Here is a 26,623-nt window from a genome sequence, read left to right on the forward strand (position 1 = left end):
AGCAGTGAGATGTCAGTGCAGATCCAGCATCAGGATGGCAACAGGCAGAAGGACCTCAGTCTCCTACACCACACTCAAGCTTAGGACGTCCATGCAGGCCAGGGATTGCCAGGAACTGCCCAGGCATAATGGTCAGTCCATTCACAGCAGAATCTCCCGCCCACATTGCCTGAAGGAGTTAAGTCACAATTTCAGAGCCCAACCAAGCAGCCTGAGGTTCAAGTCAGGGTGGATATAAAGAGGACAGACTTGAGAGGTGGGGAAGCACACTGGTGAGAAGAGAGACCCCAGATGGCCTTTGGCAAGTCAGTTTAACATTTCACCTGCATCATGGTGTGTGTGTGTGTGCTTTTTAATATATTTTTATTGATTTCAGAGAGGAAGGGAGAGGGAGAGGGAAAGAGAAACATCAATGTTGAGAGAGAATCATTGATCGGCTGCCTCCTGCATGCCCCCCACTGGGGACCAAGCCCGCAACCCTAGCATGTGCCCTTGACCGGAATCAAACCCAGGACCCTTCAGTCCGCAGGCTGTTGCTCTATCCACTGAGCCAGGGCTCATGGTGTTGTTTTAAAGATTAAGTGAGATAATACATGTATTAGAACAGTGTCTGGCAAATAATAAGATCTTAATACATGGTTGTTATTGTCTAAAGTATTTTCTACTAGACTTAAGAGACAAAAAAAAAAAGGATATATAGGAAAAGTGAAATATTAGGGGGGGGAGTAACAAATACTCATATTGACTACACTTTCTACCTCATAGAAGGCCTGAACTCGTGCAGTACTTAAAGTTGTTTGTGTTTTACATTATGAAAGGAAAATCTAATTATGTATAATCACATGGGAAAGACTCTTTCTTGTCCTCTGGGGAAGCGCAATCTAATCTGAAAGCTTTTTAAATATTGTGTGGCCAGCTCCTCTCCTCCAACCAGCCCTGAAGAGGTCTGTCTGTCGCCCAGTCATTTTTGGTCTGTCTTGCTCTGACTGAACATGTGCTCCCTGAGGGCCCTTGAGAAGACATGTAATAGATATGATAAAGGCCGAGCACATCCCACAGTCATGGCGTCTCTGCTTCTCCAAGGAGGCGGAGAGGCTTTGCATGACAATTAATTATTCACACTTTCTCTCCTTCTCCTCAAATACTTGGTTTCCTATTGAGCTCCACGGAGGCAAATTTTCTCTGGGGCGTGTGTAACCTAGCACCGGTGACAGTTTGGCGCTGCATTCTGTGGCTCGTAGAGCCTGTTTATTTTAGGCTCACATGCACTGGGCACACGCTGGCGATGGCTAGGGCATACCAATGCCACTACTCATTCTCCTTCCTCTTCTGGGGCAGGGTTTTAGCCACTGACATGTCCCTGGTTCTTACCAGGCAAAGGCAGGAGCTCTGACGTCGGGTCAGTTGGCTGCACCCGGAACTGCCCAGGCTAGCGCTTGAGCTGGTGCTTGGCCCAGCGCCTTTCCGCCCCACCCTCTGCTCTGAGGCTGGGCATCTTGCCCTTCAGTAAAGCTGTGAGCATTCACTCATCCGTGCAGGCTCAGTGAGGCCTTTGTTACCATTCTCTGGGAAACCTTTGTGCAGCTGATGGAGGCGGTGCGGCACTGAGCTCCCTGACAACTCTTGGAGACTCAGAGCTACCTTACTTCCCCCAGGTCTCTTCACACCCAGGCCGCTCACACCCGCCTGCACACTTGCTCTGTCACTCTCTGCTTTCCTTTCCCTGTTACACCCACCTGCAGTGCCAGCCTGTGTCAGTTTCCCTCAAGGGCAGTGTTCAGATCTAAACACCTGGGCATGTGCCATTGGCGGGGGGGGGGGGGGGGGGGGGGGGTGGTTTCTGGATAATCCTTCTCAGAAACCCAGGGCCAGAAGAAAGAGATGTAAATGGCTGTCCAAGGCATGAAGTTATTGGCTGGCAGCCAAGAAGCCAACTGGTTAGAAGGAAGTAGGGGAGCAGTAGAGAGAGGTGAAGTCGTAGCAGGGTGGCCAGAGATGGCGGGAGAGTGACAGTGGCTCGTTCTGCTGTGAAATGAATACCGCAGAGAGCTTGAGCATGCCTCTCTGCAGAGCTGTGGGGTGACTGTGCACACAAAGTCAGACGCTGGGTGACTGGGAAAGGTTACTCTACATCTTTGAGCCTCGACTTCCTGCTCTCTAAAATGGGGAGAATAATTGATTTCCCACCCCCACCTCTTTAGGGTTATTGTGAAGATTAAATAAGTTCATACATGTAGAACACTAAAAAAGTGCCAGCCCACCCACAGTGAATGTCATACAAGTGTTAGCAAATAGTGTCACCACAGGTACATGGCCACATGCACACCCTGAGTGTGGGGCAGGATCTTTTTTTGGGGGTGGGCGAGGGCAGGATCTTAACAGGACTGCCTGACTGCTCTGATAGCCTCTTTTCCTAAACATTCTTTCTGCAACATGTATCCTTTTTCCCCCATCACAGAAATCATCTGTAGTTTTCTCAAATAAATTTCATCCTCAAATTGTCCTAGGCCTTTCTGCCCCTTTCCATCTATATTGAGCATTCAGTAATGTTTGGTATAGTCAGTGTCTCCGCTGTTGGGAGATCAAGGCACCATGGAAAAGTGAAATGTGTATTTAGATGATTACTGGAGTTACTGACTGATGGAAAATTTCAGTGGTTTGCATTTCACTACTTTTGTTTCTACTGCAGTTCTGCTGATAGCGATGCTAATAATGTTCAATGAAACAGAAAGTAGCCAGGTGAGCAGAAAGAGCAAGCAAAGTAAAGAACCATAATAATTCATGAATTTGGATTGTTTTTTAAGCCATCATGATTAATTTTTCCTGATTCAAATGAATATGGGGGCACACACTTATGAGTTAACTGCATAAAAATAGGAATATGTACTAAAGGTAACTGGCCCATCTTTAAATTCAGCCCATTACCTCAGCAAAACACAGGTCCAGTTACCAACAAGACACTTCTCCTAGAAGTCATTCAGACATCTCAAGCCAACACGGGCAAAGTGGAACTTATTATCTTTCCCCACAAACCTACCCTTCTTCTAAATGTTTCTTAGTTCGGTTAAACATCAACATCAGACCACTTGCTCGAGTTGGAAGTATCAAGGTATACACTTCTGCTTTTCCTGCTCCCCACCCCCATGCACATGTGCCTCCTAAATAGCTTCTGAATCCATGCCCTTCCGTACACCCAATGACTCTGCCTGCATTTATAATAGTGCTGTGTAACCATCACCCCAAACGGTGGCTTAAAACAGCAGTCATTTGTTATTTTCCATGTGATTGGGTCAGCTCATATAGACCAAGCTTAGCTGGTTGCTCATACTATGTGTCTGCGGGTGTCCGCGGTTGGCTGATGTAGGTGGGCCCAGCTGGGGTGCCTTTGCTCCACGTATCTCTCATCCTCCTTTCCGGCACCAGTGGGCTGGCTTGAGTGTGTTTTTCTCATGGAAATGTCAGAAGCACAAGAAGGCAAGCCAAACCATGTCACTCTTGACTCTTCGTGTTGGCCAACCTGGGTATATGGTCTCATCCAAAATCAAAGAGTGAAGAATCGCACTTCACCCACTGGGTGGGAGGAGCTACAAAGTCACAGGGCAGAGAGCAAAGGGACAGGGCAGGATGAAGGAAATGCTTTTAGAGGACTCCTGCCTGTGCTTGTGCAGATCATGCACCGCACAGTTCTCAGGGGGCACTGTTCACACCACAGTCTGTGTAGTGGACTTCCCTAGTACTCAGTGGCACCAGCTTCCTTATCTCCCCAGTGCCCAGTACATATAAATTGCTCAAGAAACGTGTGAATGAAAGAGTAAATGAGAAAGAAGGTAACAACAAATTGAACTAACTATTCCCAAGTGAGATATCTGATAGTCAAAGTTGGGATTAAAATTCAGATAGCTTTTGATCCAACAAAATTAAAACCATGTTATTACAGGTGCATATGATAGAATGTATCTGTAAGCTAACTTGGAATGTCTTGTTTACCTACAACAACAAAAAATTACCTTTCATTTTGTGAACTAATCAAGATTATGGTTCCTTAAAGCACATCACACTTCTTAAAAGCTATTGACTGCATAAATGGCCCTATGCATAACACCCTAGGGGACATTGTGAGACGGGTATGAAAACTGGTCTGGTTCTACATGCCTCTAACCCCCCAAGTCACAATAGAACTAAAGATTTATTTTAAAAAAAGATTTCTTGATTGTCCTTGGATGAGTCATAAAGCTTATATAAATGCAAATAGAGCCCATAGTTTAAAAGAACAAAACTTTTATCAGGTAATTTGATAAAATATGCTGAATATTTGTGAATTATAATTATGCCAGTGTGGCCAGCAAACTGTTCACCCTGTGGGAAAGTGTTGCCACGTTACACAGTCAACTTCACACTTAGAATTTGAAATTTCCCAATGTTCTGCCAGAGGACATCGGGAGGGTAACTGACCCAGTTAGGATGTATGGGCTTCTGGGTGGACATGGCCTGAGGAGAGGCCCAAAGAAAAGCATTACACGGGCAGTAATGGTCCCACCTCGAGTCCCCCACCCCTACCCATAGCCCCAGTAAGCTCCGACAGAGGGCTCTGTGCTTGTCCCTGGATTGCTCTTCCCTGGGTTTCCAGCAGCAAAATGGTCATGACCAGGCCACCCCCACCATCAGGACACTGTTGGCAGGATGCCTCAGTTAGAGTAAGTGCTTAGCACAGCACCCAGCATAGGGCATGAAGAAAGGATTCCATAAATGTTTGTGAAATGAGTGAACAAAATAAACCAATGAAATAAGCAAACGAAGGAAGTATCCTATCTAATAAAGAGGGAATATGCTAATTGACTGTCACACCCTCACAAAGATGGCAGCGCCCACAGCCAATAAGGAGGGAATATGCTAATTGACACACCCTCAAAGATGGCAGCGCCCACAGCCACAAGATGGCGGCTACCAGTCCCCTCAGCCTCCCAGCCACCCAGGGCCGGCCCGAGGCACAGGCAAGCCTTGGATGGCAGCTGCCCAGCTGATGCCCGAGGCACAGACAAGCCTTGGATGGCGACTGCACAGCCGCCCAGGGCTGGCCCAAGGTGCAGGCAAGCCTTGGATGGTGGCTGCCCAGCTGATGCCCGAGGCACAGACAAGCCTTGGATGGCGGCTGCCCAGCCAATGCCCAAGGTGCAGGCAAGCCTCAGATGGCAGCTGCCCAGCCGCCCAGGGCTGTCCGAGGCTCAGGTAACCAGGGCCGGCTGAGGCTTGCGCTGCCGACAGTAGCAGCATCAGAAGTGTGATGGGGGTGTCGCCTTCCCCTGATCAGGGGTCGCCTCCTGCCCCTGAGGGCTCCTGGACTGTGAGAGGGGGCAGGCGGGGCTGAGGGACCCCCTCTCCAGTGCATGACTTTTCATGCACCGGGCCTCTAGTAATGGTATGAGGAACATTTGTGGGGTAAGGCACTGCAATCACTTCAGGAAATACTAGATGGTATACACTTAAGGCTACTGGGCCTGTTATCCCTTCCAGGTCAATGGGGACTTGACTTGCTACTGCCTAGTACATTCACCCTGATGAAGTACAGCACCGCAGTTCTCCTAGCACTGCCCAGCTGGGGAACCATTCACAGCGCTAAGTTCTTCAGCTTTTGGCAGCTAGGGTATTGCAACAGTGGTTTTTGCACATGAACCTGGGATCAGAAAACCATAACAATTGTGGAGTCAGTTCCGTTAGAATTTAGCGTCTCTTCCTGCCAAGGCTTTGCATGTCATCATTGCAGGACCCCAGGAAGTAGTCACAATTCGGGGCTTTCTTTTGTTTCTCTTTTTGTGCTCCCAGGTGAGCTCTCCGTGGAGGAGGCACAGGACCCTTTCCTGGTTAGCATCCACATAATCGCAGACCCGGGGGAATCCCAGCCCCTGCAGGAGGCCATCGACCGGGTCTTGGCTTGGATCCACCCAGACCTGCAGCTGTTCCGGGTCTCCGAAAGGAGGGCTTCCCGGCGGCGGCGGAGGGCCCCGAAGGCGAAGGCGGCGCAGCCCGCCCTCGCGGTGGTTCTCTTTCTGCAGGAGGGCGACGGCGACGAGCCCGTCCTGCAGCTGCACCGCGCGCTGCAGCGGCCGCCCTGGCGCCACCACCACACGGAGCGCGTGCCCGGCAGGCTCCTGCCCTACCTGCCCTGCAGCCAGGACTTCTTCACGCTGGCGCCCGGGACCCCGCTGTGGGCCATCCGGCCCGTGCACTACGGCAGGGAAATCGTGCGCTTCACCATCTACTGCCGCCACGACAACTACGCCGACATCCTCAGGTTCTACGAGCTGATCCTCCGGCGGAGCCCCAGCCAAAGGAAGGTGGACTTCTGCATCTTCCCCGTTTTCTCCAGCCTGGATGTGGACATCCAGTTCTCCCTCAAGAGGCTGCCCTGTGGCCAGAACCCCGTCCCCACCGACAGCTCGGTGCTGGAGTTCCGCGTCAAGGACATCGGCGAGCTCGTGCCCCTCTTGCCCAACCCCTGCAGCCCCATCAGCGAGGGGCGCTGGCAGACCGAGGACCACGACGGGAACAAGGTCCTTCTGCAGGTACCCTGGGGGGAGTCTGTCTGTGTCTGTCTCCCTGTCTGTGTGGGGGGCACAGAGGAAAAGTGGGTCGGCCCTGCCAGGACCCCTACCTGCTACAGAGCAACGAGTCAGGAAAAAGGAGGGGTCAGTGACCCCCTGTCTGGCCTCAGACTGTGACAAGGAGTTCGTACAATGCCTAAGCAAGAGGAGGGCTCTTGCTGGTGGTTCTTTTCGTTTCACTGTTGTGGCCAGGTGCCTCAGGCAGGCAATGCCCATGCCGGCCCCGCCGCTTCGCCCACCTGCGTTTGAGCACCCGCTGAGTGCGTGTGGCTCCGGGGGATCTCAGGTGAGCTTATATCCCAGGGAACTTGTTAGTAAAGATTCCGGAATCCACTCCCTCACATTGAGGGAGTTTTACCAGTGTATTCTTCAGTCCCACAAAGGAACTTAAGGAAAACCCATCTATTGTGAAATCTGTCGCATTCAGTAGAGAAGATATCTGTTTTCTTCTCCACTCTGCTGCCACCTCACCTGTCCTTCCGCTGCTGGGCAGTAGGTTGTTAAAATTCAGTGATCACTTGAAAAATGACTTTCTCGTACACATTGTAATGAGTGAGTGGTGCCTTTGGACCTTGTGGTTTCGTTGAGCGTGGGAAAGAATGAGTGAATGCCTTTTAAGGAAATGGGTGCAGGAGACTCTCCTGTTTCTTCCATGGTCTGTGTCTTTGCTCAGTTACTGGACCCCTTTTTCCTCTCCACCTGCCGATGGGTGTCCAACGCTCTTTCAAGATCATTAGTTATACCCTAGAATTCAAAATTCAACATACAGATTTAAGGATGTCCGACACCTGGCCCTGCCTGATAAATGCTTCCCAAACCTAGGCTTTCTTGAATCAACATGTAAATCAGTTCAAGGAATATAGGAATTTGTTTTTCTGAGAATCCTCTTCTGTCTCAGTTTTCACTTTTTGTTACCTGCAAGGAGAAAGTTGATATCAAATTAGGGGCCATTGTCTTGAAAGGTGCTGTTTGTGGTTACTTGAATCACAGGAAAAGTTTCAGTTTTTGTTGGTTTTGGTATTAAACATCAGAACTGTAACCCACATATCACAAAATGAAGTGAGAACTTGGCATGTGTCAGATAACTGATTTAAATGACAGCCAGGACACCATTGCTCAAGTCGGAAAGGTCACCTTGAGATAGTTACTATTTATAGAAAATAGAGAATTTTCAGAATTTTCTTTGAACTGTACAGATAAGTAAATAATATTGCTCTTTTATTTGGTGAACTAAAAGCTGGCTAGCATTTTCTCTATAATCCCTTTTGAAATGTGAGAAAAATTTTTCTTCTGGTTTGAAGACTGCCAATTCTTTATGCAGAATATAATGCAGTTGAATAAGTAAAAGTTAAAGGGAAGTTTTGCTTATACAAAAAAAAAAAAAGAATGTGATTGTTTCTGAAGGAGCTCTTCCTTTTTATAATCATTAGGATGTTTTTTCTGTTGATCCCTATAATAACGTAAGTGACGGAACAAAGTGTGGAAGCTTGGCCCAGACTCTGCTCTAAGGAACCATTGAAAGAATATTTCAAAGCGCATCCACACATTTAAATGGTAATAAAATCTGTACAGGTACAGGCTTTTGAAGTTACAGCATCAGAGTGTGAAAAGGGTAAGAAAAATGATTTGTATCTTGGGCCTCAGGAATGCAGGCCTTTATTCAAAATAGTAGTATATGGAGGAGTTAAATTAATGTGGGCAGAAATGACTAATAGCCCCCTCATAAATATTGATTATGGCCATTTGAACAGGTTACTGTTACTCCATCACTACAGAAAGCAGCCTTCTGCTCTAGCATGAGATTCACACCTGCCCATCTCTTTAAGTAACTTTTTAAAGTAAAAATTTATGTTTCTGTCTTTAGCAAAATTAAGATATTTAGATCATGGGGGAGGGGTGAAGTTGAGAGAGCTCATTTTTATCTACATTTTCATTAAGGTATATATTTCCCGAATTCCATGTTTAACTATAATTTTAATTAAATGCTTTTGTTTGATTGGGTAGAATTATACATTGAAGAAAAATCTTTGTTGGGTAGTTTTGAATTTCTTTCTTAAAATATAAATTGTATTTTATTTCCTCATCCTGCCTCACTGATTTAACATTCCATATTTCAGAGACCTCTTCCTCCCATTTAATTTCCCTGGAGGAGAAAAGCTGAGAGGTTATTTTCTGGGAGCTACTCATCTCTTATAAGAATTTGGAAATGTTTTTACTGAGATATGATAAGAGAGAAAGCAAGCCTTCCTCCTCCTGAAACTCATCTCTCCATCTCTCTTGGCATTGCTGGTTCAGAGGAATAGGCAGGAGGTGGCATCAGAAGTTGTCTGAGATCCCTCTGAAAAAGGCATCTTAGAAATTTGCATTAATACCTGAGGATACTAAACTGTAGTTTTCTGGAATCAAGGTCTGTGTTTGTGAATCCACATCTCCTAGAACTAAAATAACATGGACTATAAACATAATAGGTTCTCTTTAGATGTTTTTCTTTACTTTTTATTGAAGGGTAATATAAATTTTATCATATAGAAAGTGTACATGTCATAAATACACAGCTCAGTGAATTCTCACCAATGGAACATTTGTGTGAGCAGAATCCAGATGAAGAAACAGAACAGACACAGAAACAGAGACACTCCTGGGGCTCCCTTCCCTTAAATCAGGGGTGGGATACACCCGACCTGGGGGCCATATAAGGCCCTCGAAATCATTTGGTCTGGCCCTGCCAAGGTATTAGGGGTGAGTTAATTAAATGTTTGATCAAATGTAGCAGGCTAATTTTTAAGTTGATAATTTTGTATAGCCGGCGGATGATGATATGAATATCCAAATGGCCCTGGGCAGAAAAAAGGTTCCTCACCCCGGCCTTAAATGAACATATTAATTACTCTATGTTGCATTAAAGGTGGGGAGAAGTACCTAGTCTAAAAAGTTGAAATATGGGTATGTTTTAATTTTTTTGTACTTGTAGGTAGATCTCACATTTTTAAAACACGATTTAAGATGGCTGACAAAGATATAAACCACATAAGAAGTTTAGTAAAAATTATTAGATACCCAAGGGATTTGAAGTAGAGGAAAATATTGATAGGAAAGTAAGATAAACCCAGTGTGACATCCAAAATGCATGTCATTTTCTGTATGCTGTCTAAGGCTGTGCTGTAAGTTGGTAGTCACTAGCCATGTGTGGCCATTTAAATTTAAATTTTAAGCTTATTAAAAGTAATAAAACTTAAAATTCACTAGACACATTTTAAGTACTCAGTAGCTGCATGTGGTTACTGGCTACCATATTGGATAACACAAATACAGAAAATTTCCGTCATGAAAGAAAGTCCTCTTGGACAATGTGATTCCAGAAATAAGCCCCAAATTTGAGTTTTATAGCCGCAAAGGCAAAATGGAAAATAATCAGTGATATGATTTAGAGTCTGTAGGTAAAAATAAACATGTTCTAGATGTACAAGTATCCCTGGTTCTGAGTCCTGGAGTAGTGTTCCCACAGCTTCTCATGTTTGTAGTGGTGTTGACAGCCAACCACCAACCATACCTCTACAACTACAGCAATACTCACAAGGCTTTTCCTTAGATAGTGCCTGCAGTGTGAGCCAGGGTGCCCAGCCAGGGGTTAGTGCAGAAAAGCCATTGCCCTGGAGGAGGCTGGGCAAAACAAGATGGTCCCTCCTGCAGCTCCTAGGGGCTTAGCTTAATCCTAGAGGGAGGGATAATCTCCCAAAATTTGTTTCTCTCAGTCAAGCTTTCGGTAGATAGTGAATAACAGTGAGCTTGGCTTTTTTATTCTGAGCCTAGGACCTGCGGTAGACCTGTTCCATGTAGCTGGTAAAGAACAGAGTCATATGTCCTGTGACTCAGCCAAGTGGGACTATATGCTGACATCTTCTTCGTCCTGAGGAGCCTGATAAGTACAAGGGCCTGAATGGAAGGCCACTCTCCTTTGGAGAATTGCCATGGGAGTGTCGATTTAAAAAAGCTGTTCCATTTTCATTTTTTGAGGAAAGTCCATACTGCTTTTTCCATAGTGGCTGCACAAATCTGCATTCCCACCAACAGTGCACAAGGGCTCCCTTTTCCCCACATCCTTGTCAACACTTGTTGTGGATTTAATGATGGTAGCCATTCTGACAGGTGTGAGGTGATATCTTATTGTGGTTTTAATTTGCATCTCTCTGATGATTAGCGACTTTGAGCATTTTTTCATATGTCTGTTAGCCATCTGTATGTCCTCTTTGGAGCAGTGTCTATTCAGGTCCTTTGCCCAGTTTTTAATTTGATTGTTTTGTTTTTCTGACCCCACCCTGACTGTGCTGCCCTCCGTCCTTTTCCAATGAACCCAGTAGTGACCTGGGCATTCCTTCTACCAGTGCTTCTCAGACTTCAGCAGGCATAAAAATCACAGGTTCCTGGGGCCCACCTTCGGAGACTGATCCGGGCGCTCCGGGGCCAGGCCTGAGACCCTGCGTTTGTAGCCAGCTCCCTGGTGCTGCTGCCTGAAGCACCCTTTCTGCATGTGCATCAGGCACAGGATATGCTAAGGCAGGACACCCAGTCATTGCTTCATGTTGTATACCAATGTCTAGGGCAAGTTCACTTTAAAGTATATTATAGTTGTACTTAGTAGGAGGTTTAGGACAGAGCTTCAAGAGTACAAGTCACAATATTGTGGTGATCATATTACTATATATATAAACATGTTGTACACTGAAACTAAAATGTTTAATGTCAATTACTTTCAATTAAAGTAAAATAAGAGTACAAGTTGTAAGAGGATGAGCAGACCTTCCTGAAACTGTTTTATCCTGCTCCCAGTTTCAAGCCTGATGTCCCTTGCACAGCAGCTACTCAACAGACATTAGCCTGTCCTTCCTCCCCCTTGGGCTCTGGTATCTCAGGGCAGGGTCCAGTGACCATGGGTTAGGGCATCCACATATTGAAGCAGGAAGATACCACATGAACAGGAGGCCACTGGACACAGCAGCTTGCTCCACCCGCCCAGGGTTTGTGGCTCCCAGTACAGACTGAAGACAATGGTTGTTTCCCATAGACCGCATTGCACATGCTGGGCTAGTTTACCTCTGCAGATTACCCAGGTGCTTGAAAGTCACCCCCAGGAAATCATTTCCCAGAACATTACCTGGGTCTCATATTCTTGCAGAATGTGTGTGAGTGACATCATAGCCCTTTCAGGCCTGAAAGGAAAGGCATCTTCTTTTAAGAAGACAGAGAGTACTGTCATTATAAGCCTTGGTGGGACCTGGAGCCAGACCTTGAGGCAGAGGGAGGAAAGTGAGGAATTTTAAGCAATATTTTCTGCTCTCAGTTCTGAGAGCATCTTCTCCCCTGGGCCTGCCTGTCTCGTTTGGCTTATTAGTATGGTCTGAATAGGGCTCTACTTCCGAAGAGGAGACGTTGGCGGTAGATCTGGAAGGAAGTGCTGCTGTGTCTGATTGTGGCAGGTGGCTCCCAGCAACCTGGGCCTGTCTCCTGCAGACCAGCCGAACTATGCCTGTGAATAAACTGCAACAGAAATAGACAGCCCAGCGCTTTCGGGAGCCATTACAGTCAGCAAAAACTTTGAATATCTCCTCTCAGCCAGACATGGGATTGGAGGGTGACAAAGACGGACAACAGAGTCCCTGTGCTCCCAGTCCAAGCTGGCTTAGATCATTCCATGGGTTATGACATGTGCGAGCCATGGTACAGGAGAATGGGGTGCAGTGGGTGGGCTCCAGAGGGACCCCTCCCTCCAGGGCTGGGAAACCAGGAGACTAAAGCAGAAACTTTCTGGAAGCCAGCCAGCAGATGGGGTTTGGACCTTAGGTCCCACAGATCCAGACCAAATCCTGTTTGGTGACCTAACAGCTCTGTCAGGTTGGCCTAAACTTAAAACATCAGGCGAAATAACTCAGCTTTAATTTCCAATGGGTTTTCCTCCCATGTTAATATTTTTTTATTAGAAAGAAAACCTAAGTACCCCAAAATTTTGTGGCAATTAGAATTTTTTTTTTAATCACTCTACTGCTACCACCATAACAGCATTTTGGCACATTTTCTTCCAGTGTTTTTGTCATATAAATGTATATGTCAGTTTTCTTTAAAATTTTTTTCACTTTTTCTTCCTCATTTATCCCCCCCAAAAAACGTACCAAAGGAAACTTTTCCTAAATGGGCTTCAGACTTTCGATCAGTTTTCTCTTTCCCATCACCAGCCTTCCACCCTCCCAAATGGAAGGCCAAACATTACTTTGACTTTAAGGAAATTTTCACCTGACTTTTGTCTTCATGCTGAGAGAATGAGCCCCGGAACCTCTGGAACATTATGTAAAGGGGTTCTGTCCCCCACATTGTACTCAGATATAGCTGTGCCCCCCCCCAAAAAAAAAAGTCTAGGTTCCACTAGTTTGGACAAATTGGAACCCATGGGGACAAATTGGAACCCAGGTTTGTCTGTCACCCCCTCAACTTCCTGCGATTTGGTGTCCTGAAGAGAAGATGGCATCCTTTAGCATAGACCTAAAGCGCACCTACCCAGGTTCACTTTGGCAGAGACAATTTTTCCCCAGTCCAGTTGGCTTGGTGTTCTGGATGTTTCACCTGATAATGTTCTCAGGCAGATGGGGCTTGCAGTCAAGGTCTATTTTGGGGTGGGGCCACTCCCTGGACTCTGAGGTTGGGGGTTCGGGGTGGTGACAGTGGCTGAGAATAGTTGGATAGGACTGTTGGCTTGGTTCCCTGTCCAAATGAGGCTGTAGGATTTGTTTCATGGTTGTCTAGAGTCTCTGGTCAGGCTTAGTAGACACTGGTGCCTAGGTACCATACTCAGCAGCAGGCAGGGCAGAAAGTAGCTCCTCTGCACTGGTGGTTCAGCAGAACGTCCCAAGGTCTGCCTGGCTCATTGTTTGGGGACCCGAATCAGGCTAGACTGTGCACTGAATTTCCTGACCAGATGGGCCACCAGGTTTGCTCTGCAGATGGGAAACCCCATGCTGTGATCTCTGCTCAGTGCCACTGCCACAGCAGCTGCAAGGTGGGCCGCTCAGCTTCCTGAGTGCTCCCGCAGGTCTCCAGGATGGGCAGGCTGGAGATTGTCTTCATCGGTGGTGGGGCTGCAAATTAGTTTCCGAATTAGTTTTTGCCCACGTGGGCCCCACACAGGCCCCAAGGCTGGCAAGGCTCTTGTTTGAGGACCAAATTAGGCAGAACTATGCACCAAATTCCCAGGCCTGACAGGTGAGTCGGGCTGCTGGCTGGGTTCTCCACTTGTGTTCCACTATTGCAAATGGGCTCCCCGAAGCTCTGGTTAGGTTTCCAGGTCAGACTGGGCTGCAGGATATATTGAGCTTTGAGTGTAACAATAAATTACCTTCCCTGCATGGTTAGAGCTGCAGAACAGGCCCCAGGGCCAGCAAAGCTCTTTATTTCACTATCAAGTCAGACAAACATGCACACTAAGCTCCCTCCTGGACAGACGGGGCAACCATCTTGGCTCTGCAGACACAGAGCCACTGATCAGGTTCTCCATTCAAATGCTGCTGTAATCAGTGCTGCACGGTGGGCTACCAGGATGCCCAGGAGCTCTGGTTTGATTTCTTGCTTAGCAGGGTTGGAGACTATATTCAACAGTGGGGAGAGCTATGGATTAGCTTCCCAGCCGTGGGGGCAGGGGAGAGGGTCTTGCACACATAGGAGGCCCCAAAGCTGACAAGAACTCTTACTTAGGGAACTAATCAGGTAGACCTCTGCACCAAACTCTGTCCCGACAGTCACCAGCTTATCTCTGCAGATGAGCAGTGACGGTAGATCTGACAATGGAGATGGCTACTAAGTGTGGATGTACTGGACGAAGGGATGACTCATGTCCGGGGGGGAGGGAGCTGGACGGCACGAGAATTCATCATGCTACTCAGAATGGAACACAATTTAAAACTTAGGAATTGTTTATTTATTTTTGGAATTTTCCATTTAATATTTTTGGACCACAGTTGAGCACAGGTAACTGAAACCGTGAAAAGCGAAATCGTGAATAACTGGACTACTGTAGTTGTTACACGTTCTCCTTGTGAGGGAAGCGAAATCAGGGAAGACCTGTGTCCTCATCTCGGTGACATCATTCCAAGAGACAGGATCTAGAATAGTAAATCCTAGCACATAGTAAGGTTATTAAGTGTTGTTTGCTGTTGCCATTGTTATCATCATTACCATTCTCATCACCGCCACCATCATCACTACAGCTACTATACCACTTGCCCCAGGCCACAAAGCTAATAAGTGAACCAGTAAGGGTTCAAATGCACGGAGGTGGCCCTGCTATTAGCTAAATTTGGTGACTGCTAAGGGAATCCCAACTTCAGGGGCCTCTCTCCAGACCACAACAAAGAACCTTTGTGCCTGAAACCAGAATTCAGGGTGCTTGATTGGTACATGTAAGCATGTGCCTATCTCAGCCACATACATAGGATTTACTTAAATTATTCTTAGGAAATGCAGGTTGAAAATGGAGGAGTAAAATGTTAGGAAAGCCACAAATTGCTTTCAGGTGGTTCAGCAAAAAACTATATATAAATTCTATTACATATAAGTACTATTATACATATATGTATGCATATAAATAAATGAAATTATTTAAAATGGTATAAATATATAAAATATATCCATACATATGTAGATAAAGAAGTAAAACAAAATAATTGTGTCTAAGTTGATCCTTGTACTATTCATTCACCTTTTTTATATTTAAATAATAAAACATTGGAGAAAGGTGTACATATTTCCAGCCATATTTAGTTTTAGGTACCTTTCATCAGTAGAGTCCATTGCTTAGATATTGTCAGATTTTTATTTAGAATACAAATTCGTGCACCAGTGGGGTCCCTCGGCCTGGCCTGTGGGATTGGCCCTAAACCGGCTCTTCAACATCCCCCGAGGGGTCCCGGATTGCAAGAGGGCAGAGGCCAGGGTGAGGAACCCCACCGGTGCACGATCAGGGCCCGGGGAGGGACTGTGGAAGGGTTACAGGGCATTTCCGGCCCTTCTGGCTCAGTACCTGATGGGGCAGATCCTAGCAGCAAGCTAACCTACCAGTCGACTATCTGCCCCCTGGTAGTCAGTGCACATCATAGCGACTGGTCGACTGTCTGCCCCCCTGGTGGTCAGTGCACGTCATAGCAAGTGGTTAAGCAGCCTTAACATATCATTAGCATATTACTCTTTGATTGGTTGAACAGCTGACTGGCTGACTGGACACTTAGCATATTAGGCTTTTATTATATAGGATATAAAAACTATCATACACTAGGTAAATTATAAAACAAAAACAATGCTCTCTACTCCTAAATTGGGTATCTACAGCTGCATTTTAATATGCATGAGTGACCAGGAGTCCTCCCATCTGACCCCAAAGCCCATGGAGTTGGGGGGCTCAGTAATGCTCCAAGGAAGCATGTGCAGTTTTTTGTTTATGGCAAAACTTGGCAACTAAACTTTAGAAGAAGGTGTTAAGGCCCTTATGGGCCATGTAGAGTAAAGATTTGCAATGCTGTAAGTTTAAGGCCATACTAAAATGTCTGCAAGTAGGAATGAAAGTAGTATGGGCAGAAACTTGAGTATTATCATGCTAAAAGACAAGGCCACCTACTTGGGAAGATATTTTCAGAATTTGTTGTGTTTTAGAGACGTTGGTCAACCTGAGCTTCCAATTTAAAATGTAGTTTAGAATTCATTTGCAGTTTTAAGTCGAGGAATATAAGGGTAAGTTTTGGTAGATTTGTAACATCGAAACATTTAAGAGGATTCAATATTTGCCATGTTTATATTTTAACTAATTAGATTTACAAAAGTTACGTATGTGCTTAAAGGTTTTGTTTATCAAACTACTGAATGACTTAAAGAAAATCAATGATTAAATGCATAAATGCAGTTGTTAAAGGAAATTAGCTAATTACGCAGAAAGAGCGCTTTTTAAATGTGTTAATTGCTAGATTAGTTAGTGGAGTAATAAGATTTGAGAGTTGAACTTAAATCAGTAAGTTTAGAAAAAATTGGCTTGAAATTAGTAACTTTATGTAATTGGTATTAATTTTTCAAAAGTAGCTTTTGGATATTTTTCTGTGCACAAAAGCAGAGCAGAAACCTACATTGGTACTCAGATTTTAACTGAGTAACTAATGGAAGGTTAATTTAATTCCAGCCAGAACTCATCCACGTATAAGCCTGGTCTGGTCCTCAAGACAGTGGAGGGTCCAAGGACCCAGCTATTGAACTGGGTGTGCTCAGGACCAGTGAGACAGTTCTGAGGGCTCACTTTCACCCATGGAGTTCCAAGATAGGTCCTCTTTACTCAGGGCTTTCCCAGATCCCATGGAAATGGGGGTCTGTCCCATCCCCTCAGTGGTCTTCGGCACCTCCAGGGTGAGCCCCACCTAAAGCAGTGACCCCAGACCCATATTCCTCCTCCTCCCGATACTGCAGCCGGTTAAAGTGGTTAGTAATTCTTCAGGCAAATGGCCAACTGACTACTTGTCAGGTACTTTCCACATCTGAAAATGCAAACCTGTAATGACTCGTTCTTTACAACATATATATATTGCATCCAATCCAGTGAAAATGCTTATTTAATTGATGTATTTATTGTGCATCTATCAAGTTGTCCTATCTTTAGGTCCTTCTGTTTCTGCATCTGTCTTTTGAATAGTAAGCACTTCAAAGACAGGATTTTTTTTAATTTAATATTTTTACTTTCTTTTCAACCACCCAAGAAAGCCCACACAGGATTCTGGCCAGGGGAGCACCTGAGGACATAATGAGTAGCCATAGTGAGTTCTTGACGTATTCCTGGCATGCTTCTTACTAACCCAAACTTTGAGGTGCTGTTCTAAATTCCATTTGCTAAGTAGAGGCATTGTTATGACAAAAACTAATCTCAACAGCCAGCATTTTTCTTCAGTGAGGAAGATATATGGAGAAGATTAGATGCATCTTTGCTGTTTAGAATCTACAATGACGATGACGTCCATGTGTTCTAAGGAGAGCTGGATGGAGACTTTGTTCAGCCTGGGTCTTTGTTCTGTGGGCCAGTTAGTTGATCTCTTCTGAGGTAGGCAGCCTTGTTTCTGGCATAAGCATTACAAATATATTCAATAGTTCTCTATTTAAATGTGTTAGCAGATAATACTGTGAGAGGAAACTTATGTGAGCCATAGCAATGGTTAGAACTGACGAGAATTCAAATAAAAAGCAAGTTTTGTTATTAAAACAGATTTTCAGATAAGAACAAAGTAAAAAATTATTGGGAGAGGAACATGGCAATAGAAACTCATTCTTCAAAATTTCCATTATCCAGACAAAGGTCAATTGAAAGGAAACTTCAGTGTATTTTAGCCAAAATAATTGTATAAAACAAGGGGGGGAAAGTGAATGCTAATCTAATTAACACAGTGGGGAGTCGGAGAAAGAGAAAGAATATTCCTATGTGCTTGCTCTGCCTCTCCCATACTTTTCTCAGTGCAGATTTTACAATGCACAGTTTTCTGAGTCTCAGTTTTCACAGTTTTTTTCAGAATCACAGATACTTTGAGCTAGACTTGCAAGAGTTTTTACATCACAGAGAGTAAGAAAGAGGTTTTTTAAGGTTTTGAAGAGTATATAGTCATGAAAAGATATACTGACTGGTCATTCGTAATGTCACTTTTAGTAGCCATAAAAATATGTACACGCCCAGGCACAAGAGAAATAAAGCCTCGGCATATGAGGAAATCAGGAAGTTGGCCTGAAACAGCTGTTCCTGTTCTGCCTACCCATTAAAATCACCTGGGAAGCTTTTCAACTGATGCCTGGGACCCACCTGGAAATTGTTTCAATTGCCGTGGAGTGGGCTCCCTTTTAAAGCTTCCAGGTGATTCTTATGTGCAGCCAGGATTGCAAATTACTGGCCTACATTATACAGTAAGTCCTGCTCTCATTTCTGCTCCTCTTGGCATGATTTCATGACAGCATCAGTCTTGACTCCACCAGCATCTGTCCTGGCAAATACATGTATTCACTGGTCCTGAAGAGGGTGTGGGGGGCTGCAGTTGAGGGCAGCCAGGAGAGGACCGTGATGACTGGTGGTAATGTAACCTTTGCCAAGTCCACTGGAAGGTTTTGAAGATGTTTAGTAGACTGGACCCATTGGCATTGCCTCATATTAAGTACTAGAGGCCCAGTGCATGATTAAATCACGCACGTGTAGGGTCCCCTACACGCTTTCGCTTTCGATCACGGGGGAGCTGGGTGCCTGTCTGCTGGTGCATCAGGCCTTTCAGAAGCCTCCGGCGCAGGGGAGGCTTCTGAAAGGCCTGGTGCCGGAGCAGACAGGCACCCAGCTCCCCCGCTTTTGATGGTCCGTGGCGGGACGTGAGCTCACTGCCCCAGAGGCCCCTTCTGTGCCGCAGCACAGCCATGGCGCAGACGCTAAGCTCGTGCCGCCGCTGGTGACGCAAGCTCAGCGTCCCGCCGGCCCAATCGGCCACCCCGAGTCCCGCCCCCCCGCGCCTCCTGGCCAATCATGGGCATAGCGAAGGTACGGTCAATTTGCATATTTGTCTATTATTAGGTAGGATGGTTCCTTTTCTGATATGGGAAACTAGCTTAGCCTGGCAATAGCACTGCCTTTGAGTTTTGATAATCCACTTTTGTTTACTTTATAATATCATGTCATCTGCAAATAGTGATAGTTTTACTTCTTTCCCATTTGGATACCTTTTATTTCTTTGTGTTGCTGAACTGCCCTGGCTAGGATTTCTAACACTATGCTGAATAAACATGGGTAAAATGGGCATCCCTGTCTTGTTCCTGATCTTAGAGGAAAAGATTTCAGTATTTCACTATTGAGGATGATGTTAGCTGTGGGCTTGTCATTTATGTCCTTTATTATGTTGTGGTACATCCCCTTTATATTCTTTTTGTTGATTTGCAAATGTTGAACCATCCATACATCCTGGGAATACATTTCACTTGATCAGGGCATATGGTCCTTTTAGTGTATTGTTGAATTCAGTTTTCTAGCAGTTGAGGAATTTTTCATCTATGTTTATCATGGATAATTGGCCTGTAATTTTCTTTTTATCCAGTGCCTTTGACTTTGGTTTTATATCAAGGTAATGGTGGCCTCATAAAATGAATTAGGAAGGGTTCCCTCCTCTTCTACTTTCAGTAGAGTTTAAGAAGGATTGGTATTAATTCTTCCTTAAGTGTTTGGTAGAAGTCACCAGTGAAAACATCTGATCCTAGACTTTTGTTTATTAGGAGGTTTTTGATTACTGTTTCAATCTCCTTACTACTAATTGGTCTATTCAGATTTTCTATTTCTTCATGGTTCTGTTGGTAGATTATATGGTTTTGTTTTTGTTTTGTTTTTTTCAGAATTTGTCCATTTTTCTAGGTTGTTCAATTTCTTGGCCTATGATTGTTTTATAGTTGTCTCTTATGATCTTTTGTATTTCTGTAGTATCCATGTTAATGTTTCCTCTTTGAGTTCTCTTTTTTCTTGGTGAGTTTAGCTAAAGGTTTTTTAATTGTGTTTATCTTCAAAAAATCAGTTTTTAGTTTTATTGATCTTTTCTATAGTCTTTTCTATCTAATTTATTTATTTGTGCTTTGATACTTCTTATTTCTTTTTTCTGCTAATTTTGGTGTTAATTTGTTCTTATTTTTCAAAGTTCTTGAGATGTAAACTGAGGTTATTTACTGAGATCTTTCTTGTTTTGTAATGGTAGGTATTTATTGCTATGAACTTTCCTCTTAGAACTGCTTTTGCTGCATCTCATAAGCTTTGGTATGTTCTATTTATATTTGCATTTGTCTCAAGGTATTTTTTAAGTTTTGTCTTTGACCCATTGGTTTTTCAGTAGCATGTTATTTACTCTCCATATGTTTGAATTTTTTAGTTTTTCTCTTGTATTTACTATTTAGTTTTATACCATTATTGTCAGAAAAGATGCTCAATATGATTTCAATCTTCTTATTTTGTCTTGTTTTGTGGCCTAACATATGATCCATATTGGAGAATGCTTCATGTGCACTTGAGATTGGATTTTCTACATATAACACCATATCTTTGGCAAACTCGAGATAATTTTACTTCTTCTTTACTCCTATGGATGTCTCTAATTTCTTTTTCTTGCCTAATTTTTTTGGCTGGTACTCCAGGCACTACACTAAATGGAAATTATGAGAGGAACAGGAATTCTGTCTTGTTCCTGATTTTAGAGGAAAGGATTTTAACTTTTCACCATTCATTGTCATGTTAGCTGTGGGCTTGTCATATATGGCCTTTATTATGCTGAAGTACCTTACTTATATACTCAATTTTTTGAGTGACTTACCCTGAAAAATGTATTTTGTCAAGTGCTTTTTCTAAATATATTGAGATGATCATGTGATTTTTTTTCTTTCATTCTGTTAATGGGGGTGTATTACATTTATTGATTTGTGTATGCTGATCCATTCTTGCATTGCAGGGATAAATCTTACCTGATCATGATGAATCATCCTTTTAATGCGCTGTTGAATTTGGTTTGCCATATTTTTTTGAGAATTTTGGCATCTATATTCATCAGTGATATTGGTCTATAATTTTCCCTCTGGTGGTGTCTTTAAATAGTTTTGGTATCAGGGCAGTACTGGCCTCATAAAATGTGCTTGGGAGTATTCCCTCTTTAGTTTTTGGGAAGAGTTTGTAAAGGATTGGAGTTAATTCTTTAAATGTTTAGTAGAATTTAACAATAAAACAATCTGATCCTGGGACTTTTGGGGGCAAAGGGGGGGTTGATGAATGATTTAAATATCCTTACTCATTATTGGTCTATTTTGATTTTTTTTTTTTATTTCTTCATGATTTGATCTTGGTAGGTTATGTTTCTAAACATTTTCCATTTCTTCTATGTTTTCCACTTTATTGGCATATAATTGTTCATAATAGTCTCTCATATTTCTTTGTATTTCTGTGCTATCTGTTGTAATCTTTCATTTCTGAATTTATATATTTGAGTTTATTTGCGTTTTCACTCAGTTTATCTTTTCAAAGAACCAGCTCTTAGTTTTATTGATTTTTTTTGTTTGTTTTTCTGGTCATTACTTCACTTATTTCTGCTCTAATCTTTGTTGTTGTCTTTCTTCTGCTAAATTTGGGCTTAGTTTTTTTTTTTTTTTCTGGTTCATTAAGGTATAAATTGAGGTTGTTTATTTGAGATGTTTATCATTATAAACTTTTCTCTTAGAACTGCTTTTACTATATCCCATAGATTTTTATAGATTGTGCTTTCATTTTCATTTCTTACAAGATATTTTTATGTCCCTTTAGATTTCTACTTTGACCCATTAATTTTTCATAAGTATATTATTTAACCTTCAAATATTTGTGAAATTTCCAGCTTTCCTCCTGTTAATTTAAAAAGATACTTGTTATGATTTCAGTCTTCTTAAGTTTGCTGAGACATGTTTTGTGACCTATCATGTCATCTATCCTGGAGAATGTTTTGTGTGCATTTGAGAATAATGTGTATTCTGCTGCTATTGGATGGAATGTTCAGCATAAGTCTATTAAGTTTACTTGGTCTAAAGTGTCATTGAAACCTTTTTCCTTATTGATTTTCTTTCTGGATGATCATTGAAAGTAGCATATTGAAGTCCCCTACTATTATTTTATTACTGCCTATTGTCTTCAGATCTGTTAATAATTGTTTAATATTTTAGGTTCTCCAATGTTGGGTACCTATATGTTTACAACTATATTCTCATGATGGAGTGACCCCTTTATTATTATATAACTAGAGGCCCAGTGCACAAAATTCATGCACGGGTGGGGTCCCCAGGCCTGGCCAGCGATCAGGGCCGATCAGGGCCTTCCGGCTGCCGTCCAGGGATTTCCTTCCTGCTTGCTGGCTGCCGGCTGCCTTCCTGCTGGCTGTCAGCTGGGGTCGGTCTTCCTTCCTGCCAGCTGCTGGCGGCCAGCTGGGGCCTGACGGATGGGAGGAGGGACCACAGGAGGTTGGCTGGCCACGGGGAGGGACCAGGGGAGGTTGGCCAGCCGCAGGAGGTTGGCTGTGGGAGCGCACTGACCACCAGAGGGCAGCTCCTGCATTGAGCATCTGCCCCCCTGGTGGTCAGTGCGCATCATTGTGACCAGTTGTTCTGGTCACTTAGGCTTTTATATATATACTAGAGGCCCGGTGCATGGATTCGTGCACCTGTAGGGTCCCTCAGTCTGGCCTGTGGGAATCGGGCCGAAACTGGCTCTCCAACATCCCCCGAGGGGTCCCAGAATGCGAGAGGGCACAGGCCAGGCCAAGGGACCCCGCCAGTGCACTATCAAGGCTGTGGAGGGGCCGCAGGAGAACTCCAGAGCAAGTCCGACCCTTCTTACCCAGTCCCAACCAGCTGGACCCCAGCAGCAAGCTAACCTACCGGTCAGAGCGTCTGCCCCCAGGTGGTCAGTGCACATCAGAGCAACCGGTTGAACGATTGAACACTTAGTATTTTAGGCTTTTATTATATAGGATAGACTAGAGGCCCAGTGCATGAAATTCATGCACGGGGAGGGGAGTGTCCCTCAGCCCGACCTACACCCTCTCCAATCTGGGAGCCCTCAGGGGATATCCAACTGCCCATTTAGGCCTGTTTGCAATCCAGGACCTCTGGCTCCTAACCGCTCACCTGCCTGCCTGCCTGCCTGATCCCCCTAACTGCTCTGCCTGCCTGATCCCCCTAACTACCCTGCCCTGCTGGCCTGATCCCCCTAACTGCCCTCCCCTGCTGGCCTGCTCCCCCTAATTGCCCTCCTCTGCCAGCCTGGTCACCCCTAACTGCCCTCCCCTGCCAGCCTGGTCACCCCTAACTGCCCTCCCCTGCTGGCCTGGTTGCCCCTATTAACTTTTTTTAAAAATCTTATCCCCTTCACACACAATTGTATTTCATTTCCTTATTGACTTCTCTCTGTCACACAATTTTTCTCTTTCCTTATATAATACGTTTTTCTACTGACTCATCATTTATAGACTTTTCTTTCCTCCTTATTTCCTACTTCTGTTCCATCATCCTTCTTCCCATCTTTCTCCTACCCTTCCTTCCTCCCTCCCCACATTCCTTCTTTCCTTTATCTTTACCCCTGCCCCCCTCCCCTTTTCCTTCCTTCCCACCTTAATTTTTTTCTTCACTTCCTCCCTCAGACCTGCTTTGTTCCCTCCCCCATTTCTTCCTTCTTCCCATTCTCCTTTTAAGCTCTACTGGCTCCCCTTCAAAACTTTTCTTCCTCCCTCTTTCTCTCTCATACTACTTTTCTCATACATTCTTCTCTACTTACTTCCACTGTTTTAACCTTTTGCACTCAGATGTCGAGTGTGACTCGACACGGTTAGCATTAGAATAAAGGAATCTAGAAAAAAGCAAGTGAGTGCAAAGGGTTAATATCTATCTACTTGCCTAATTATTCACTATCATTTATCTTTTTTTCTTTTCTAACTCCTACTTTTAAAATCTGTCCCCAGTATACAACTATACTTGATTTTCATTATGGCTCCTACAGTTCACTCATACATCCTCTTTCCTTCTTTAACTCTGTTCTCTACTGACTCCTTTATAAAGTTCTTCCCTCTCTTCTTTAAGCTTCCATTGGGGTGGGCGTTAACCCCCAGCCCAGGGCTCAGCCCCGGCCAGGTGTTCACCGCCCCCCCTTCCTCAGCCTCCCCGCCACTGTCCTGCTCCCATTCCCTGCCCGGGACGCCCAGCCCAGCGAGGGTGGCTGAGGCCCACGCAGCCTGGGTGCTGCTGCTGCTGCAAAGCAGGAGCGCCTCCACTCAGAAGGCCTCAGATCATTCTCCATTCTGTCCCGGACCCGTGGGCGCCTCCCAGCCAACTTCTGCCACTGCCCTCCTCCCCCATCTGGGCGGGGCTCCCCCCTCTGCTCCGCCTACACCCCGCCCCTCGCTGGGTGCACCTGCTCTGCCCCCCATGGTCACCACCCCCTTCTGCGTGCAGTTTCCTTCCCCTCCTATTGTATCCCATCCTATTCCGGGCTTGGCAGCTGCCTGAGCAGAGGGCGAAGAAGCAGCATGATGATCCAGTTGTGACCCGTGATGCTGTAATGGACAAATTTGCATATTCCTCTATTATTAGATTAGACTAGAGGCCCAGTGCATGAAATTCTGCACTGAGGGGGGCAGTCCCTCAGCCTGGCCTGTGCCCTCTCACAGGCCGGTTCTCCTCCGACTGCTGGCTTAGGGAGTGAGCCTAAGCCAGCAGTCAGACATCCCCCTTGCAGTCCGGGAACCCTTGCTCCTTACTGCCCACCTGCTCGCTGCTCCTTACCACTTGGCTTGCTGCTCCTTGGCACTGCCATGGAGGCGGGAGAGGCTCCCACCACTGCTGCTGCAATTGCCAATTGTGAGCCCGGCTTCTGGCTGAGCAGTGTTCCCACTGTGGGAGCACACTGACTACTAAGGGGCAGCTTTTGTGTTGAGTGCCTGCCCCCTGGTGGTCAGTGCACATCATAGCGACTGGTGGTTCTGCCATTCAGTTGATTTGCATATTAGCCTTTTATTATATAGGATGATCCTCTTTGTCTTGTATTATAGTTTTTTACTTAACATCGTTTTTGTCTGATGTAATTATAACTACCCATGCTCTCATTGCTTTCCATTTGCTATAAATATCTTTTACCATCCATTCACATTCAGCCTGTGAGTGTTCCTAATGATTAAGTTAACCTCTTGTAGGCAACATGTACTAGTAGATGGGTCATGTTTTATCCATTCAGCCAGTCTGTGTCTTTTAATTGGATAAGTTAGCACATTTACATTTAAAGTAATTTTTAATAGCTGAGGACTTACTACAACCATTTTGTTAACTGCTTTCTGATTATTTTGTAATTCTTTAGTCTCTTCTTTTTTGCTATTTTTCTTTGTAACTAATGATTTTTTTTTATAGTGGTTTGCTTTTATTTTTTTCTCTTTTATCATTTGTGAACCTCTTCTGGGTTTTTGCTCTGTGCTTATCAACAGGCTTTTTATAATACATCTTATAGTTATAACAAAATGCATAAGAAAGTTCTACCTACTTACTTGCCTGGCCCTATAATTTATGTAGATATCCAAAATTACATCTTTTCATATTATGTTCATTAACATAATATTATAGCTAGTTATTTCACCACATTCTTCTTTCTTGACCAATGTGCTGGATTTCAGTGATTTACACACCACCATTGGAGTATTAAAGTATTTTAAATTTGACTATATATTTACCTTTACCAGTGTATTTTATATTTCAATAGATTTTCATGTTACTAATTAGCAACTGTTTTGTTTCAGCATAAAGAATTCCCTTTAGCATTTCTTACAGGGCAGGTCTAGTGATGATAAATTTCCTCAGCTTTTGTTTGAGTAAATATCTCTCCTTTATTTCTGAATGACACTTTGTTGGGTAAGATATTTTTGGATGAGTTGGTGTTTTTCTTTGAGCACTTTGACTGTATCACCCCACTCTCCTGCCTGCCTGCAAGGTTTCTGCTGAGCAATCTGCTAAAAGCCTTACCAGGATTCCCTTGTATGTGATGATGCTTTCTGTCTTGCTGCTCTCAAGATTCTCTTTTTGTTTTTAATTTTTGAGAGAGTGATTACATTGTGTCTTAGTGAAGATCTCTTTGGGTTGAAGTTCTTCGGGGATTTTTGAGCTTCCTATACTTGGAAGGCCATACCTCTCTCCAGATTTGGGAAGTTTTCAGCCATTAGTTCTTTAAATTAGATTTCTGGCTCTTTCTCTCTCTCTCTTTTCTCCTTCTGAGACTCCCTAAATAAAGATATTGAGGTTTCTAAAACATGTTCCACTGTTCAGATAGGCTTTCCTCATTCTTTTTCATTCTAATTTCAAAACTGGTATTCTGGCTTAAGTTGTTGCTAATTATTTGTCAGCCAGTTCTAAGATTTATTCATTGAACTATGGCAAGGAATATTTGTCTTTTGAAATTCTTAAATTAG

The 26,623-nt window shown here is 44.2% G+C and overlaps 1 protein-coding gene across 2 annotated transcripts in view; it reads left to right on the forward strand.

The window, feature by feature from the left end:
• FAM124A (family with sequence similarity 124 member A) overlaps positions 1-26,623 on the forward strand; it is a 66,228-nt gene that overhangs the window by 29,828 nt on the left and 9,777 nt on the right. For both annotated transcript variants that reach the window (XM_079779116.1, XM_079779117.1), the window contains one exon: positions 5,821-6,560. In XM_079779116.1, the coding sequence (XP_079635242.1) occupies positions 5,821-6,560 (740 nt within the window). The remainder of the gene's footprint in view (positions 1-5,820; positions 6,561-26,623) is intronic.

The sequence above is a fragment of the Cnephaeus nilssonii genome (genome assembly GCF_951640355.1).
Source record: "Cnephaeus nilssonii genome assembly, chromosome: 8".
Taxonomy (NCBI): Eukaryota; Metazoa; Chordata; class Mammalia; order Chiroptera; family Vespertilionidae; genus Cnephaeus; species Cnephaeus nilssonii.